The sequence below is a fragment of the Protomyctophum parallelum genome, assembly GCF_964188405.1.
Source record: "Protomyctophum parallelum genome assembly, chromosome: 3".
NCBI classification, from domain to species: domain Eukaryota; kingdom Metazoa; phylum Chordata; class Actinopteri; order Myctophiformes; family Myctophidae; genus Protomyctophum; species Protomyctophum parallelum.
The window spans coordinates 20,608,828-20,626,121 of NC_139698.1; the positions used below are offsets into that span (position 1 = coordinate 20,608,828).

The window sequence follows — 17,294 nt, forward strand, 5'->3', positions numbered from 1 at the left end:
TGAATGGAAATAAAACAAATATGCAATCGAGTTATTGTATCAAGAAATACATGTAGACTAGATTCCAACAGTCTCTCAGTCAGGAAATACATTTTAACTGGTGTTGCTCTTTTGGTTTGGAATGCGTTGCAATGTGTTGTGCAATTGCTATTTTTGGAATAGGTGAATTTAAAAGAAATAGGGATTACGTGAATAATCTACTGTAATAATGTACTATATTAGTATCTGGTTGTACTTTCAATAGAAAAATACAGTTACATGTTTTATTTGAGTTATCCCATTCAGGACGGGCACCCCTTTTGGTGTTTTAAGCATTATGCTATACTTTAGCTATTGAAAAATAGCAGATCTACAAACTCATAGCGTGACACCGAGTGCCACGCTACGAGCTTGTAGATCTGCTATTTTTTTTTTAATCATGAAAATGTGGTGCGAATCTTTCGATATTCTTTCAGAGCGAACATTTTTAACTCAAATCTTTGCTTCTGGGGGCATCCCTGGAACAACATATTTTCAGATGGCATCTGAACATATTTTGGGGGTCCTTGACATGAAGACGTTTGAGAACCACGAAACATAGGTTTTTCAGAAAACTGTCGGGATTTAGAAGGCATTTGCAAAATCTTCGATTGGGCTGATGGTCAGTTTGTTTTTACGACTACAACGACCACAACCACTACAACCGTAAACCACCACCTTCCTCCTTGTAGCTATGACCATGGGGACTAAAGAATGGATAGAGCTCGTCGGTGAAGAGGCAGTGAGTGAAAGAGTACAGATGAACTTTGTGCCGCACATCGTAGAAGGAGACCAGACCCTCCTCATAATCTACAAACACTCCCACTGTGAAGAGCGTTTCTCTTACAGGGATGTGAAAATAGTCAATCTCACAATTAGGCTGGTATCCATGAACATTCAACATAATGACAATATTTTCCAGTAGTCATTGTTGGGACACCATAGGAATGATTTCTTCCTGTGTCTTGCCGGCCACTCCAATAGTCCAGTCAGTCCCAAAAACCTCAACCTCATAGTAAAACCTTCCTGAGGAGAAGCTTCGATTTCCTATGACTGTGCTCGGATCCTCCTCAGTGTAACACTACATCGCTCAAACATCGCTCAAACATCGCTAATGTCTTCTCCAGCTGAGCCTCAGCTCTCCTCACAGTCCCCACATATGAAGACTGACGGATATTGACCGTTGTCCAGTCCTTGGTGGGTGGAGGGCTGTTGATGGATGTGAAGTTCTGGAGTAGGTGGAGGTGGTCTTCAGTCTGCGAGAGCTGCTTCAGCTCAGAGCTTCTCTTCTTTAACTCCTTGATTTCTTGTTTCAACTCTTTAATAAAGCCTTCAGCCCGTTCCTCTGTTGTTTTCTGCTTTTGTTCAATCGTATCAATGAGCTCAGCCCTGCTTCTTTCAATACAGCTGATCAGAGAATTGAAGACCTGCACACATGTGTCTGCTATCTCTCTGTCTGCAACTTTCTTGCTGAGCTCTACCTCCCGAATCTTCTCTTGTCTCTCCTGGATCATCTGCTGAACTTCGGCAACTGTCTTTCCCAGCTCAGCCTTCTTTCCATCACATTCCTCTTTCAGTGATACAACTTCATGGGACTTGTGGTCTGACTCAGTGCAGAACTGACAAACACACGTGCGGTCAGTCTTACAGAACAGCACCAGAGGTTTGTCATGTTTCGTACACATGTAGTCTTCCAGGTTCTTTACCGGGGCGATGAGTTTGTGTCGTTTTAACGCCTTGCGACTCCGATGAGGCTTCAGGTGAGTCACGCAGTAGGAGGTCTGACACACCAGGCAGGACTTAAGGGCCTTGCTTTTGGTCTCGGTACAGACGTCACAGGAGACTTCACATCGTTTAGCAGCTGGTCCTTGGTTTGAGCTGGAAGTTTGATTCAGCTGCTTTGACTTCCTGAACTGTTCAGCCATCTCTGAGAGAACTTTATTAACAGAAAATTCTGGTCTCCTGTGGTAGTTTTTGTTACATAGTGGACACTTACACACTACTGTCCCATCAGTGCGGTCCCAGTGATTTTTGATACAGGCCTCGCAGAAGTTGTGTCCACATGGAGTGGTGATTGGATCCGTGAAAACATCCAGACAGATAGAGCACATGAACTCCTCTTCAGACAGGGCAATGCTGGCGGACGCCATATCTAAAACACTGGGAATAAAATGGATAAAGTTTTAAACATCAAAATGCCGTTCTTTTCTTGAATGATTACATTTAAACCTACAACCTTAAAAGTATTACATATTGCATGTACAGTACTTAGGCCTACTGAGATTAGTGAGAAACTTGTAAAGTGTAAATTTGTTGTTGTATTTTAAAAGTTCTACTTCTAACTTCTGTGGGGAGGGGTAAAACAAATACACACAAGAATATTAGGAAAATTAATAGATGAGATTAAAAACACTATACAGCCGTTTTATAGGCTGCTATTGGGATATAATTTGACTTGGGCAATAGACCAGTTTAGGTTTACCACGGTATCTTAAAAATAATACCAGTGACATACTGCCTGAGTCATTCATTATAATAAACGCCTAAATTACTTTCTTTTGTAAAGCACTACTGGAAACGCATATTTAAACTTTAGCTCTGATATGAGTTAAAGCGTAGATATCGAGGTTCCAAACGGTTAGCCCTATTTATTAATAGAATTGCAGTACATTTCAAGCACAACTGATTAACAAACTGTTAACTGTGGACCAGGACGACACATTACACTTGTTTACAATAAGGTCCACCATTTTCAATTAATCAGAACATTTAGAGACGTACAAATATACACTTCTATATAACCAAAAACAGGAATGTGTGACTATGTGGTAAATTCTACGACTTTATTTCAGTTTTTACCTCTTAAAACTCCTCCGATTGGTAATGTATCCTTTGTCTTGTTGTCGTCGCACCGTTCAGGGTTGCCACCCGTCCCTTAAAATACAGAATCGTCCCTTATTTGAGAATTAAATGATGCGTCCCTTATTGAACCAATAAGGAACGCAGTTTGTTCCTTATTTTCCTAAATAGCCCCTACACGTCAACACTGAATTTAACAATAATGAACAAAACAAAACACAGGAAATATTAAAGTCAGCACAATTGTTCTAGCGGGAGGCACACACTACCTAAAGTAGCCTAAACCAGTGGTTCCCAAAGTGAGGTCCGGGGACCCCCAGGGGTCCTTGAGGGAGTTCCAGGGGGTCCCCAGCTAAATTATAGTTTGTAACCAAATGGACCCTTATGGGTCTGTAACTCTGAGAGTGTACAAATGGAACCAAATGGACCATCAGAGTTAAATTAACATTGATTTTACAAGATGAATTGGGGGTCCCAGAGATAGAAATGCCATTAAATGGGGTTCTGTAATATCTGTATACTAATGCATGTCAAACTGGTACTTGAAATTAAATGGGTTGAGAATCACTGTGTAAAAATCTTCTCTTATGGGGGTCGCTGGCATATATTTTATAATGGAATGCTGATGTTATGCTCATTTGGAAAATAAAATTCTACTTCAAAAGTTGTGGATAGCATACCATAAACAATAAGTTGAAGGGAAACTTCAACTTATTGCTTCGACTTATTGCTTCAACGTATTGCTTCAACTTATTGCTTCAACGTATTGCTTCAATTTATTGCTTCAACGTATTGCTTCAACTTATTGCCGCACACGCCAAGGCCGCGGCAGGCGTAAAGAGTGTACCTTATTTCAAGATCTCAAAGGTGGCAACCCTACCGTTCACGTGTCCCGCGGTTCCTGTGGAAAGTGAAACTTCTTGTTTACTTTCTGTGTGGAAAGGCTGGTGATGTGAGCTTGCCATTTATTCACTGCTCTGTGTTCAGAATCCCGGTTTAAAGCCCGCCTCTGTATCCGGGTAATTACCACAACAAAGTAAACACACATTCACACACACAGACAGATTAATCTGTATTCCTCTCAAAAACAACAAAGCTAACCTATGAAGTTAGTTAACCCCGATTTGACTGTGTGTGCAAGGCAAAGGATCGAGGAAGGTAAAGTTGTTACGGACGGTTTAATACCTGTACATTTTGGCCTTTGATTGATTGATTGAAATATTTATTAACAGTTTGTAGAATTTACAGTACATTTTAAGCACAAACTCAATACAAAGACTGTTAACTGTGAGTGGACGACCCAATTAAGCATTACACTTGTTTACAACAGGGTCCACATTGTTCAATTCATCAAAACATTTAGAGACATACAAACATTTAGAGACATACAAATAGACATTTCTATGTAGCTAAAGAACAGAAACAGGAATTCATCATATAGGAAGCAAAAATGGAAAAGATACATCGCTTGATTATAGGTATTATATTATTCATCTTATTTAGTATTATTAAAAACTCACTTTGTCAGGATAGATCACATTCTGGCTGAATGTACTAGGTTGTGAATGTGATTGTCTCTGTGTGTGTGAACTGTACTGGCATGACTTTAAAAATAACGCCTCTCGGCTGGGGTCCTGCTGGTCCTAGTTTTATAGGAGTGGCCAAACAGAAGCCTAAACTAAAATGCTAAAATGTAACCCTGTTAAAATTAAGCGTAATCTTTTGTGGCCATATGCAATTTGTCCTGGGGGTCTCGGGTAGGACTATAATAATAGTAAAGAATTTGCCGTAAGATGTAGTGCAAGGACATACACACACACACGCACACACACACACACACACACACACACGGACACGGAGTCACGGACACACACACACGGATGGAAAACAACGCAAACAAAGTAACGACACATATAGCCGACATGACACTGACAGCGGGTGTCACAACAACACAAGGAATATGCCTGGAGAACAGCTTCAACATTTAGCTTCCTGATGCTAACAACAAGTTGCACTGCAAGGAAGTTCATCTTGGATAATCTACTGTCAAGGGTGATGTTGACACACACAGCGTTTCTATATTGCTGACCTGTGTGAACATTAGCTATAGTACTGTTACTGTACATGGGTACACAATTCATGGGTACACAGTTGCAATTTGCTTGCCAATATGGAGCATGCAAGCTCGTACCAAATTATGTCTCCCAGCTTGTTGGGGTCATTTTCGTGACATTTGTTGTGTATTAGTAGTGCTGTACACTCCAGACCAAGCATGGCAGCCTGCAGCAGCAGTGTGAACTCTCTGCGTTGTGCCAGGGTGCTGCTGCCCATGGCGAAGATGAGCAGGGCACTGCCAGCAGGCTGGATGAACTGCAAGAGAATAATGTATCAGCTGTCATGTTGTGGGACACAGACACACCTCTGCTCACAGCGCCATGCAAGTAGCAACACCACATACATTTCATCAAGTTTGGGGGGTCAGAAAGTGTCCCCTGGCCCCTTCTACGCGTTCGGCTACTACATAAAACCAGACAGCTGTTTTGGGGAGGTTGGAAGGAGCAGCTATTCAATGTTGGGCTCCTGCACCAGTCAGACACCTCTGTTTAGATGTCAACAAGCAAGTCCACAGACGCTGCTGCAAGGAGGAGGAACCAGCTGGAATGGTGAGAAGAATTCACACTGTTGTTGGTGGATATGTTCTGGTCTGTTCTCATACTGTTGTGCAGTACAGATGGATGTTTTTGAAGTTATTGTGATACCTGTATTTGCCTTCAATGCATTCATGATATAATGTAAATTTTATGGCAACTGCCTGAGCTAGCAACGGGCAAAAAATATAACGTGCACCTTATATTTGAGGACAAGATGATCTGAGGCATTCACTTCAATTTAATAGAGATCTCTAGAGGCTGAGCACAACCACCTTCCAGCATGTCCGATGATTGAACTCCAGATCAATATACATTTGTGCCAGTTTTATACAGTTTTACTCAGAGGAGGAGGAGTAAAAGTCTGTCACATGACCAGTTAGCCTCCACACCAGACAAGGGGACAGTCTAATTAGAATGACAACAAAATGTTGAATTCTAAAATAGTTGAGTGGGTGAAACTGTGATGGGTAAACATGACCATACAAAACACAAGGCTGGGCTGGTGTTGCTTCTCAGCTGGAGAGGTAGTACAGTCCCGCCGACACCCTGGTCATAACAAATGCCTATTGACGTGCAAAATGGTTGATTAATAATAAGTCAAGACAGGCCTATTACTCAGTTAAAACCACACCCAGTTAGACCCCAGACATCAGGATAAACAATATGCAGTTTAAACAGAAAATGATGTAAATGTACAATTTCATATTTCCCATTACATAACATTTAAAGGTGGGGTGTGTGTGTGTGTGTGTGTGTGTTTGTGTGTAAACATGTTAACACTTCTTTTTTTTACAGAGGCCTTCATCCGCCAGCAAGTGACAGAGACCTCCCCCTCCAGCGTGGCTCCTGTGTTTGTCGTGGTAAGGAACCAAAGTCCACCATGTCAAAAAGTATCTGGGGATAGAGTGCGCTCAGTGTCAGTCTCACAAACACAGAGTGGCTAGAAAAAAGCGCTTTGTGGGTTCTTTATGTAGAAAAAATGCAGACAGGTGCTCTTTGGAGAGGGTTTCAAATAATACAGCACACAAGTTCTTTAAAAGTTCTATACCTTGTATGAGTCAAATTCAATGTGGAAGGAGGTAAGGAGGTGGCGAACTTTAAAGAGGGTCCAAGGCAGCTCTGTGCAGTTGAAGTAGAAAATCCTTTATTTCATGAAGTTTAAAACAAGAGTAGTTAGAGTTCTCAACGGCCTTGAAAACTAGCCCAGCCCTAACTGGGCCATACCATACTTTTAGGCCCGGAAACCCGAAAAGGTGTCATTATGCAATTTATTGTCCTCAAAGTCACTCATCCAACAAGCTTTGAGCTGAGCAGATTGGACCTTCGGCGACAAACGAGATAACGTAAAGTTATGAAGAGTAAAGTTCACTTTGCCTTACTGCTATAGGGGCAGTTGAAATTTATTTTTAGGGGGTAGTAGTTTTTTTCCCCTTTTTTACAGAACCCGAGGATCGGCCCAGAATTTGTGCAGAATTTGAGAACTCTTAACAGTGGTGGCAGCATCAAAGTTTTATAATATAATATAATAATAATATCGCTGCTGGTGTGAAATGTTCAGACAGCAGCAAATCACATTTCCTTTCTCAAGTGCAATCTTTAAGATTAAACAAATTGTCGCTGTCGGGCAGAAACCTCGTATCTTTGTATTGTAATTTGTAATATATATATATATACTGTATATATATATATTTTTTTTTTAATTATTATTAAACCCTACTTCTTCACGTTGCACAAAAGTAGCTTGCGAGATTGTAGATTCCGCTACTTTCGAAATAATTTGAAAGTAAAAGTGACTTTGGGTTTTATAATTTATTTAACCAATGAAAAGCATTAACAAGAGCTTGTGACTATTAACTACATTGGAACACATCTATCCACACACCTTTTTATTCGCTTCCTGAAATGCTTTGGACATAAATTGTTAAATGGTGCATTTATATAGCGCCTTGGACTAGCGCTTTACATAGATTGTGCATTACATTCACACACACACATTCACACACCAATGGCGGAGGAAGCCATGCAAGGCACCAACCTGCACATCGGGGGCAATTAGGGGTTCAGAGTCTTGCTCAAGGACATTAACTCTGTAGGATCGAACTGGGAAGTGGGACACTCACAGTTCCCATACAGCTGTTGCCACTGCCGCCCCGGGTTCCATTTGACAGCAACGAAATGTTGACTAATGTGCATATGGTTTACAGTATATATTGTGGGACAGCAGAACTGTCACCAGCATCACTGATTGTTTTTCAACCACCACTTTATTGTTTTTCTCGTTTTACAGATGAAGTTTGACAAAGAAGGGAACGTGACATCATTTGGTAAGTGTTCCATTGGACTGGTTGCTGAAGAATGTATATTTCTTTTTTGTAAAAAAAAGAAAGAATCACATGAACCCTAGTGTCTTTATTCTGGTTCAAAAATGGAATTGTGGATGCAATTTAACGATGACACAATTATTTAGTTTTGGGTCACCAAGGCTACATCTCATCATAATGGTGGCCCGGGGCTCAAAATGCTGAAAAAAAAGAATCGGCCTTGATATGAAAAGGGTTGAAAACCACTGCACTACAGTAGCTTGTTTTGTGTCCCTTCTTTGGTGTGATATGTTGCTTATACTGTGTGGTATGTGACCTCTTGTAGAAAAGAAGAAAACAGAGCTGTGCCAGGAGCTAAGTCTTCAGGCCAGAGACCTTCGCTTCCAACACAGCACCAGTCTCACTACCAGGAACAACTGCATCATCATACGGATGGAGGTACACGTCCTCTCTCTCTCTCTCTCTCTCTGTCTCTCTCTCTCTCTCTCTCTCTCTCTCAGTAATAGTATGGCAGCAGGCCCAATATTATTATTGTGGTGTGTGTGTGTGTGTGTGTGTGTGTGTGTGTGTGTGTGTGTGTGTGTGTGTGTGTGTGTGTGTGTGTGTGTGTGTGTGTGTGTGTGTGTGTGTGTGTGTGTGTGTGTGTGTGTCCGTCCTCCAGTTAAAATGAACATTAATTAATTGAGTGAAATAAACTCGTCCGGTGTTTAAAGTCTTTAAAGGACAACTTTCACCTGGCCACAAAAGAGACATATTGAGCCTATGACACACAGTGTGGCCTCCACCCAGTAGTTTACCTTCACATTCAGTAGATCCTGTGATGTTTTTGTGGCCAGATGTAATTTCCTGGGGTTTATTACTATAGTAAGTCCTAATAAAAAACAGCTAAAATCCCTAAAAAGAAAGAAAGCAGCAAATGGGGAGAAAAAAATAACACTCATCTTTTACTTTCTCTAATAACAACCTAAAACATGAACCTCGGTTGAAAAAACTAAAGTTGTCCTTTAAAAGAGTCAAGTGGTGTAATTATTTGCCCGAGCCGGATGGACTCGCGGGGCATTCCTTGTCCTTGGTCACCCAGGCTTGCTCTCCGGAGGGTGTGAAGGCGTAGTAGTAGACTCAATAAAGTGCTCCACTGTAAGTAAAGGGACGAGAACGACTGCTGGTACTACTCAGCAGTCGTTCTCGTCCCTTTACTTACAGTGGAGCACTTTATTGACTTCAGGCGGTTCCAGATCATCTCTGCTGTCCACCTTTGTCAGGTTGAAGTAGCTGCACTCCTCACAGCTGATTGAGGAGGAACGGGAGAATCGGTTAAAAGAGCATGAAATTCCAATTAAATGTCTGTCTTCTTATAATATGACAGGAGAGTGAAGAGAGACAATGAGGGTAGAGGGGCAGAGATGACATGCATAAGATGGGACAAGTCAGAGCACGTACATTCAGGAAGAAAATAGTTTCCATTGCCCCATTTCTAAGATAGTGAAAATAGTGGATCTACATGCTCTCACGTTGAGAGCTTAATGTAGATCAACTATATCAGGGTTCTCCAATTAATTTTCCTCAAGGGTCATATTTTTATAACTTTTATTTATTTATTCAATCAATGTCAACTTAACTCAGAGAGTACAAATGGAACCAAATGGACCTGGTCCATTTGGTTCCCTTTGTACACTCCATTTGTACACCCTCTTATCGCTCACACCATACCTGCAACTTTCATTAGCCCTAATTATTATTATTATTATTATTATTTAATTCTTCCAGGGGAAAGGAAAGGAAAGGTACTATGTTTACCCAGGGTAACTAGACTAAGCTCAAGAACTTGTTTACAGCCAGGCCCTGCTCATAGAACATTTCATGGTAGAGGTTCAATGCCTTTGGTAGAGGTTCAATGCCTTAAAAGGCCACAAGGGGGCACCTCGTGGGCAGCCTATTGCCGACCCCTGAACTATTATTCACTGTTTGTTTGGGGGCAAAAAGAGGAAATGTTTGCCTGTATAATCTTACTTACTTTGGCCATTCCCATCCTCCCGGGCCCCACATGGGACAAGTGGAACTTGGACAAGGAAGACTGGGACAAGTATAAGTACACCACCGTTGCATTGTATTATACAGGGTTAAGAGAAAAAGGAAGAAGAAAAAAGGATTAGCTTAAATGAGCATACGATTAAAGGATAATTCCATGCTAGAAGGCTTTCTTATACCTTTATTTGTAGTCGTTACGTCCCCACCTTAGAGGTCCAGGTGCTGTTTTGTGCATTATAAGCCCTCAATGGGGGTTGGGTTTTTGTGCTAATTCGCTTATTTACATCAAAATAAGTAGTAAAGTGTGCCGCTTGGGATACTATTTACATTATGAAGAGAAGATATATAAAAAATATATATATTTTTGAGCGATGGAAATAAGCGAATTAGCACAACACCCCAATGCCCCATTCAATTAAATGCAATTCAATTCAATTCATTGAGGGCTTATATTAGGGGAAATAGCCAATAATGTGCTTTTGCACAAAATAACACCTGGACCTCTTTGGTGGGGACGTAACGACTGCAAATAAAGGTAAGAAAGCCTTATAGCATGGAATTCTCCTTTAGGTCTGTTATTTGTTTCTAAATGTCGTTTTCAATATATTTTCGGTTGACTGGCCGGCACTATATCCTCTACTTATATGCCGTGAACCAGCATTTACCTGCTTGTCGTGCTCCTTGGTCCGTACGCCCAACACTCCACACAGTGCCTGCGCTTCTCACACATTCCCGGACCGGGAGGACTGTTCTCGCAGGTCGGTCTTTGGAAGCTACTGTACGAACATCTGCACCGACCACACACACAATACCCGTTCCCAGAGCACACCTGCGTATTGGATGCCATACAGCCAGACGTGTCCATGGAGCATGAGCAATCCTTGCCGGGCCAGTTGCGGTGGCAATGGCACTCCCCACAGACGCAGGCGCCGTGGCCCCCGCATAAACTAGGCAAAAATAATAGGGAATTAAATTAAATGTGTTAATGCCTTATATTATGCCTGTATAAACAGTTCACAGGCATCAAGCGACCATGCTGTGGCTTGCTTGGTCCAGTGTTGATTTCGTCCACTAAAACCATGTTGAGAAAGTTTCGTAGACTACCTTATTTCACTGACAAACGAAGTAAAAAAACGTTACCCAGGTATGATGCGTAAATTACGTCGGACTTGAACAGACAGGAAGAAAACAGCTGAAGGACACTTAGAAACGTGGAACAGTCCTACTACAACTATACTGAACAATACATCAATAACGGCCTTTCTCTGCCCCACCCTTCTCCCATTGTTTATATTGTGTTTAGTTTCCAAGATGGCCGCAGCACCATGAGGGTGTGGGGCGGGGGTGAGTGTGTCGACATAATGCCCTTACAGGGCTGCATTCAAGACACTTGACTTGTGTCTGATACTTGACTTGTGTCTGAAGTTTGAACACAGCTTTGATGGATGCGTTCTGCCCCCCCCCCCCCCCCCCCCCCCCATCAAACAAAATGTTTGGTCAAACCATATGGGCTTCCATTGGAAATGCATTGGAGCAGCCATTAAACAAACACAGACAAAAGACAAACGCAAGACATGAATTTGTGAATGCAGCCCAGTAAGGGCCCCACCCACTCACCTCCGCCCCACCCCCTCCTAGTGCTGCGGCCATCTTGGGAACTAAACACAATATAAACAATGGGAGGAGGGTGGGCAGTGCACAAGCCTTTTTATTCTTCTGTTAATGTTGTTTCTGCGATGTTGTCAGAAGTTGACTGAACCCACTATACCCAGATCCATTAACTATGGCCGCTTCAGGACTTCCCTGTATTCACATATCTATATATATATATATATATATATATATATATATATAATATATACACAGTATATACACCTTTGCGTACCTGTTGTTGCCGCGCGGACAGCCAAAGTTGCTGCACTCGCAGTACCGTCCAGTGTACCGCTCCTGTGGGTTTTCTCGTCTGGTACATTCACAGGTTCCGTCCACACAGTCGCCCCTCCCGCTGCACACGGCGCCGCCTGGGCCGCGTCGGCATCCGCCCTCTTCACTCCGGGAGGACCACTCGAAGTCGCTTGGCTGACTCTCGCAGCGACTTCCGGAGTACGACCAGTCGCATTCGCAACCCCCGCACACCAGAGCCCCGTATCCGACACGCGGGACTGTGCTCCACGCGCTCGCCCGCGCACTCGCACGAACCTGTGATTGCGTCGGAAAAACAATAGCACAATAAAGTATTGAAATGGCGATATTAACAGCAGTTGAAGGCGACGGACCTGAAAGTTGAACCTATATTAAAAAAAATGTACCATTCCCAATTTGGTTCCTCCCATGGTCGCTTCTCCTCGATGTTGGTTCCATCGGAGGCATTATTTTAGTTCCCCCAAAAAAGGCACATTGTTCAATGTTGGTTATAATGTTCCGTGGTTCCTCTAGTCTAGGAAGTAGGAACCGCATTACCTGTGAGGTTCATCAATGAGCACCCACCCTGTATTCCAGTTTTTTTCTTTTTAAGGAACTTTAAAATACATCAATCAGTTCCTCTTTTATCTTTGTCCCACGTGGGGGATCTCATTAGAACCTAGTTCTAATTAGGTTCAATTTGCAACATGTGTGTATACTTTACAGTCCTATACTGACATTGCAGTGCCAGCTGTAGATCCAGAGTCAGCGAGGAGTCTCTGGGTGTCATGTGGACCGTGCTGTTCTGGTTCTTCTCACCGGAACACCGGGTCAGCTCCACGTCCACCTACAGCAATTAGCATTGCTTGATTGATTCTTTGATCAATTATACATTTGATAAATCATAGCGGTAGCAGCCGGCCCCTATACCCCCACAACACCACTACCCTGGCCTGGCCTGTTCTAAGTTCTGACCTGTACAACCAGGGGTTTTTGGGTGGAGAGGGTGGTGTATGTGATGTGGACTCCTTCCGGAATGGGGCTGAAGTCCATGGTCAGTTGTGAGGAGGTCAGCTGATCTTCAGGCCAGAAGACGTTTAGATTGAAGGACTGCGGCGCTCCAGGCATCAGAGTGATGTTTACCTCCTGGGGCTGCAGGGAGACAGGCTGGCCTTCTGTCTGGTCAGCTCTGTGCAGGTTGGACAGAGTGGATGAGATCATGTTGAATGTGATGATAGTTAGCAGTGATGTAAATAGGTTTTCAGTGTAATGAGTCCCGGGATGCAGGGATGGTCTTTTATAGGGGATTCACACTGAGACGGACTGAATCCGTTTCATTGGAACCGTTTCCAAATACGGTTGCCTGGTCCCGATGGCCATGATTCACATTGCCCGAGATTCAACAGCGCACTGGGTACACTTGCATAACACACTTTAATCCTCCAGACGGCGGTTTGTTTGATGGCTGGCGCGCACGGACACTGACCATCAACTCTGCGACATTGTCTCAAATAAATCCAGACACACTGCATTGCATTGCCTCTTTGGCTTTTTGCCGTTATACTACTTCACTGTCAGCCTGCCTGCTATTCACTGTGTCAGTCAGTTCTGTGCTCCAGTGTATTAGTTTGCTATGGATTCTACTTCAGCATTATTATTATTTTGTTTTACTTTGGAAACTGTGCCAAGCAAAGCCCAAGAGCCACGTGTAGTCCGCAGAATAAGATCAGCGCGTACTGCGGTGCTGCGCGTATATGCAGATTCAACAGGAGACGGGCGGTGTTGAGAAATGCGCTGGTGTTACGCGTCGTGCAGCGGCTGTGTTTTTTTTGTTGAGGCTTGGCTCGTCGACTAGAGATTAAGTCACGTTCTTTAAAAAAAAACAGTCCACTTCCTTCTTTAGGTACGCATGCATTCACATTGGAACGATCCGTATCTGAATACACTTCAACGGTCCAGAGACCCGCCCCCCATGCGGTCCCGGGGACGGTTGGGCGATCCGCTCCCGGGAACGGTACGCGTCATTCACACTACCACAACATCTGCCAAGTGGTCCCGAGTGCGCACCCGGGACCATAGTGTGAATCCCCTATTAGAGTCCCAGGGACATTTTATGAGTCCCACTTCAACGATGTTGGGAGTCATATTTTGCCATTTTTACAAAATGCAGCATTTAACTCCCATTTCATTTTATATGGTTATAATGTGGTTATATTCATGTAGAAAACAAGAAGAAATGATTATGATAACTAAAGCTAGCAAAAGAAACTAGAAAAGAAACAGTACAGTAGTACAGAAGTGCATCCCGTGGATGCAGAGGTGGTCGTTTTATTGTTTCCCATAACTATAAACTGCATTTTGGGATGCAAAATGCACCCAATTTTTTTTTATCACTTGCAGGTGGCTGCAATTTCAAATTGGCCCCAGTAAAATGGCATTGTGAAATCCATGATCTCGACCACGGTCGAAACATGATGATGATATCAGAAATTCAGAATTCATGTTTTTAGAATCCTCAAAAAAATTGTTGTTTAGGTTCTAAACACTTATTTGTAACACTTTTTAAAGGAGAATTCCATGCTAGAAGGCCTTTATTTGTAGTTGTTACGTCCCCACCAAAGAGGTCCAGGTGTTATTTTGTGCAAGAACTCGGCAAATTGGCTATTTCCCCTACCATAAGCCCTCAATGAATTGCATTGCATTGAATGGGAATTGAATTGGGCTAGTGTGAATTTTGAGCGATGGAAATAAGCGAATTAGCACAACACCCCATAGCCCCATTCAATTCCCATTCAATTCAATTCATTTAGGGCTTATGGTGGTGGAAATAATGCGCTTTTGCACAAACAACTACAACTACAAATAAAAGTAAGAAAGCCTTCTAGCATGGAATTCTCCTTTAAACGTGTTTGCACTGAGTCATCTGGTACTCCTTAATCCAGGCTAGTCGCTTTGGTGACAGGTTTCGACGGCAGGCTGGCATCGCTGTTGCCAGCCAGGGTGTTCTTGCTGGTGGTGGTTTCATTGTGAACAAGTAGCCTAAGCAGAGTATGGTACTGTATGCATACCATACCTGGCCGGTGAAAACAAGATTAGCATTTGAACGTCTGATCTGCATGTGTACAAGAGGACAGGCAACGTGACGCGGACAGTGAGACGAAAGAGGTGTTAAGGTGCGTTCATACTTGGATGGTTAGAGCGGCGTGATTACATACAAAGTCAATGCAAAGACGAGAATTGCGCTAACGGGCAAACTGAACAGAAGATGTACAGCCGTCAGCCATGTGTCTGCACCAGTTGAAATATTTACTCATCAAAGTTAGCCATGTGGTCCACTTTAAACCAAAGGTTACTGCATGAATACACAGTTACGTCATTTTTTTTAATAAACATTATAAACAAGAGGACTTGACCCAAAGTGCTTTCCCATCGAGGCAGATCATGAAATCACAATAAATTAGAAAAGGTGCCCTTCTGGGCACAGGTCTCCACCAGGAGGGTAGGAGTGTGTGTGATGTTTGGCAAAATGTTTAGGAGTAATATGTTTTTTTGTTTGTTTGTTTGTTTCTTGCAACAATTTTCTTCATTTTGTTGAGGAAATGCAGAGCCAGATCACTCATAGCATCTCTGAGGATATAATTCTGGATGAGCAGGACATGTGCAGTATTTTGTACAAAACGGGCTACTCCTGAAAACTTTGGAAGGCAATCTTAGCTAATCAGTGTAGAATCTGAGAAATCAAACAGGCTCGTCTTGATCACATGACTACAGAGATCATGTGTACCGATTATCGTGAGATTTGGATGACATCTGTGCGACTAACATAAACAATGTGTTTTGCAGAAATCGGCCTCATGGTGGCGCTTTAACCGGCTGATGTGGAGGGATGCAGGGAAAATGTTTTTCTTGGCCTCTAGGGAGTGCACATACATAAGTTGTCGATGCAGTTATAGATAAAAACAGGAATTGGCCTGTTATAGCGGAGCTGTTGGGGGGGGGGGGGGGGGGGCCCTTGAGGATTGATCAAACTCTTCGGCTCTGGCTCCAATGCATTTATATTATTATATTTATGTATATATATATGTATATGTATATGTATATGTATATGTATATATATATATATATATATATATATATATATATATATATATATTTATCATCATCCATCATGGCAACAAAGCCCCAAACATCTAATTTGCTTTAAAGATTGGAGACTTCACATTGGTCAAAAGTGTTCTTGGATATACAGCTCTTGCTTTGGTAAACAAAAGCTGGTTTTGGCTTGTTTGAAACGATTCTATGTCCTCAATGTCTTGACTTCAGCTTTTCATTGATCTGAGCTCTTCCCTCAAATATTTACCGATCAAAGTTAACCACAGTATGTAGCCAACATTCATTCAAATATTTCTACATGAAGTTCACAGTTTAGAATTGTGCTCATAATAATAAACATTGCTTTAAAGGACCTATTTAAACATACATTTTTACTTTTTCAATTTATTTTGTGTTTTTGGGGCTCCCATATGTTTTCTATCCCCACAAATAACCAATTTTGAACAATCAGGCTTTCATATCATATAGGTGCTTTTGTTATGCTAAGGGGATGACTGAACCCAATATGCAAGCCACAAAACAGGAAGGTTCAAAATCCAATGATTTATTTATATCCAAGGCTGTAACAAACAAACAGTAGCATCTCCAAAAACTCAAAAATACAAAATAGAACTAAGGAGTCCAAAAAGGCAAAACTCGAGTACAAGGCAGAAAAACCAAAAGTCCAAAACTCAAACCTTTCAAGAAGACAAAATCAAGAACCAGGAACTTCGGGGTAGAATGACACAGGGACAATGACGAAAGACAATGTTCTGACAGGGAGTGTTTGTAAAGAGTCCAGTTATATAGTGAGCAGGTAAATTGTCAAAGTGTTCACAGGTGGGCTGACGAGGGAGTTGGAGACAGGTGAGTGCAGGGACTGAGTGAGTGGAAGGGAAAAAATGAGAGTTGCCAGGTCTGAGGAGAGGTTGCCAGGTCTGGCAAGGTCTGTGGAGAGACAGATCCTAACAGTACCCCCCCCCCCTCAAGGGACGGATACCAGACGTCCAACAACCTTAATGAGGGACGCGCAGGGTGGGTGGAGGGGGCCTGGAGGAGGGAAACTGAGGCAGAGCTGGAGACTTCAGGGGGACGGCCGGGACGATGGCCAGAGGCGGAGCCTGTGCACTCAGGTGGGCGGCCGGGACGATGGCCAGAGGCGGAGCCTGTGCACTCAGGTGGGCGGCCGGGACGATGGCCAGATGCGGAGCTGCTGAGTTCAGGGGGACGCCCTGGAGGCCGAGACGTGGAGGCTGAGGAGGTGCAGTCAGGAGGGCGGCTTGGAGGCCGAGACGAGGCGGAGGACCGTGGAAGCTGAGCCGGGTATGCTGCAGGATCTGGACGTGATGCTGCAGGTGACGCCAGGGGTGCTGCAGGTGGAGTCACAGGCGATGCTGCAGGCTCTGGGGCTGAAGCTGCAGAC

The 17,294-nt window shown here is 43.0% G+C and overlaps 2 protein-coding genes across 3 annotated transcripts in view; one reads left to right on the forward strand and one right to left on the reverse strand.

The window, feature by feature from the left end:
• Nucleotides 1-714: 714 nt before the first annotated feature.
• LOC310855883 (E3 ubiquitin-protein ligase TRIM47-like) lies at nt 715-2,901 on the reverse strand. The gene is made up of 2 exons (XM_083761051.1): nt 2,878-2,901; nt 715-2,178 (listed from the first exon to the last, which is right to left on the reverse strand). Exon 2 carries the CDS (start codon nt 2,166-2,168, stop codon nt 1,089-1,091), a length of 1,080 nt encoding a protein of 359 aa, XP_083617177.1. The 5' UTR covers nt 2,169-2,178; nt 2,878-2,901; the 3' UTR covers nt 715-1,088.
• A 1,849-nt stretch (nt 2,902-4,750) lies between these two features.
• Nucleotides 4,751-17,294, forward strand: part of mrs2 (magnesium transporter MRS2) — a 43,255-nt gene continuing 30,711 nt past the window's right edge. For both annotated transcript variants that reach the window (XR_014569028.1, XM_083760981.1), the window contains exons 1-4: nt 4,751-5,540; nt 6,324-6,388; nt 7,816-7,852; nt 8,175-8,287. Coding sequence is in view for 1 of the 2 variants with exons in the window: in XM_083760981.1 (XP_083617107.1) it covers nt 5,150-5,540; nt 6,324-6,388; nt 7,816-7,852; nt 8,175-8,287 (606 nt within the window). In the remaining variant the exon portion in view is untranslated. The remainder of the gene's footprint in view (nt 5,541-6,323; nt 6,389-7,815; nt 7,853-8,174; nt 8,288-17,294) is intronic.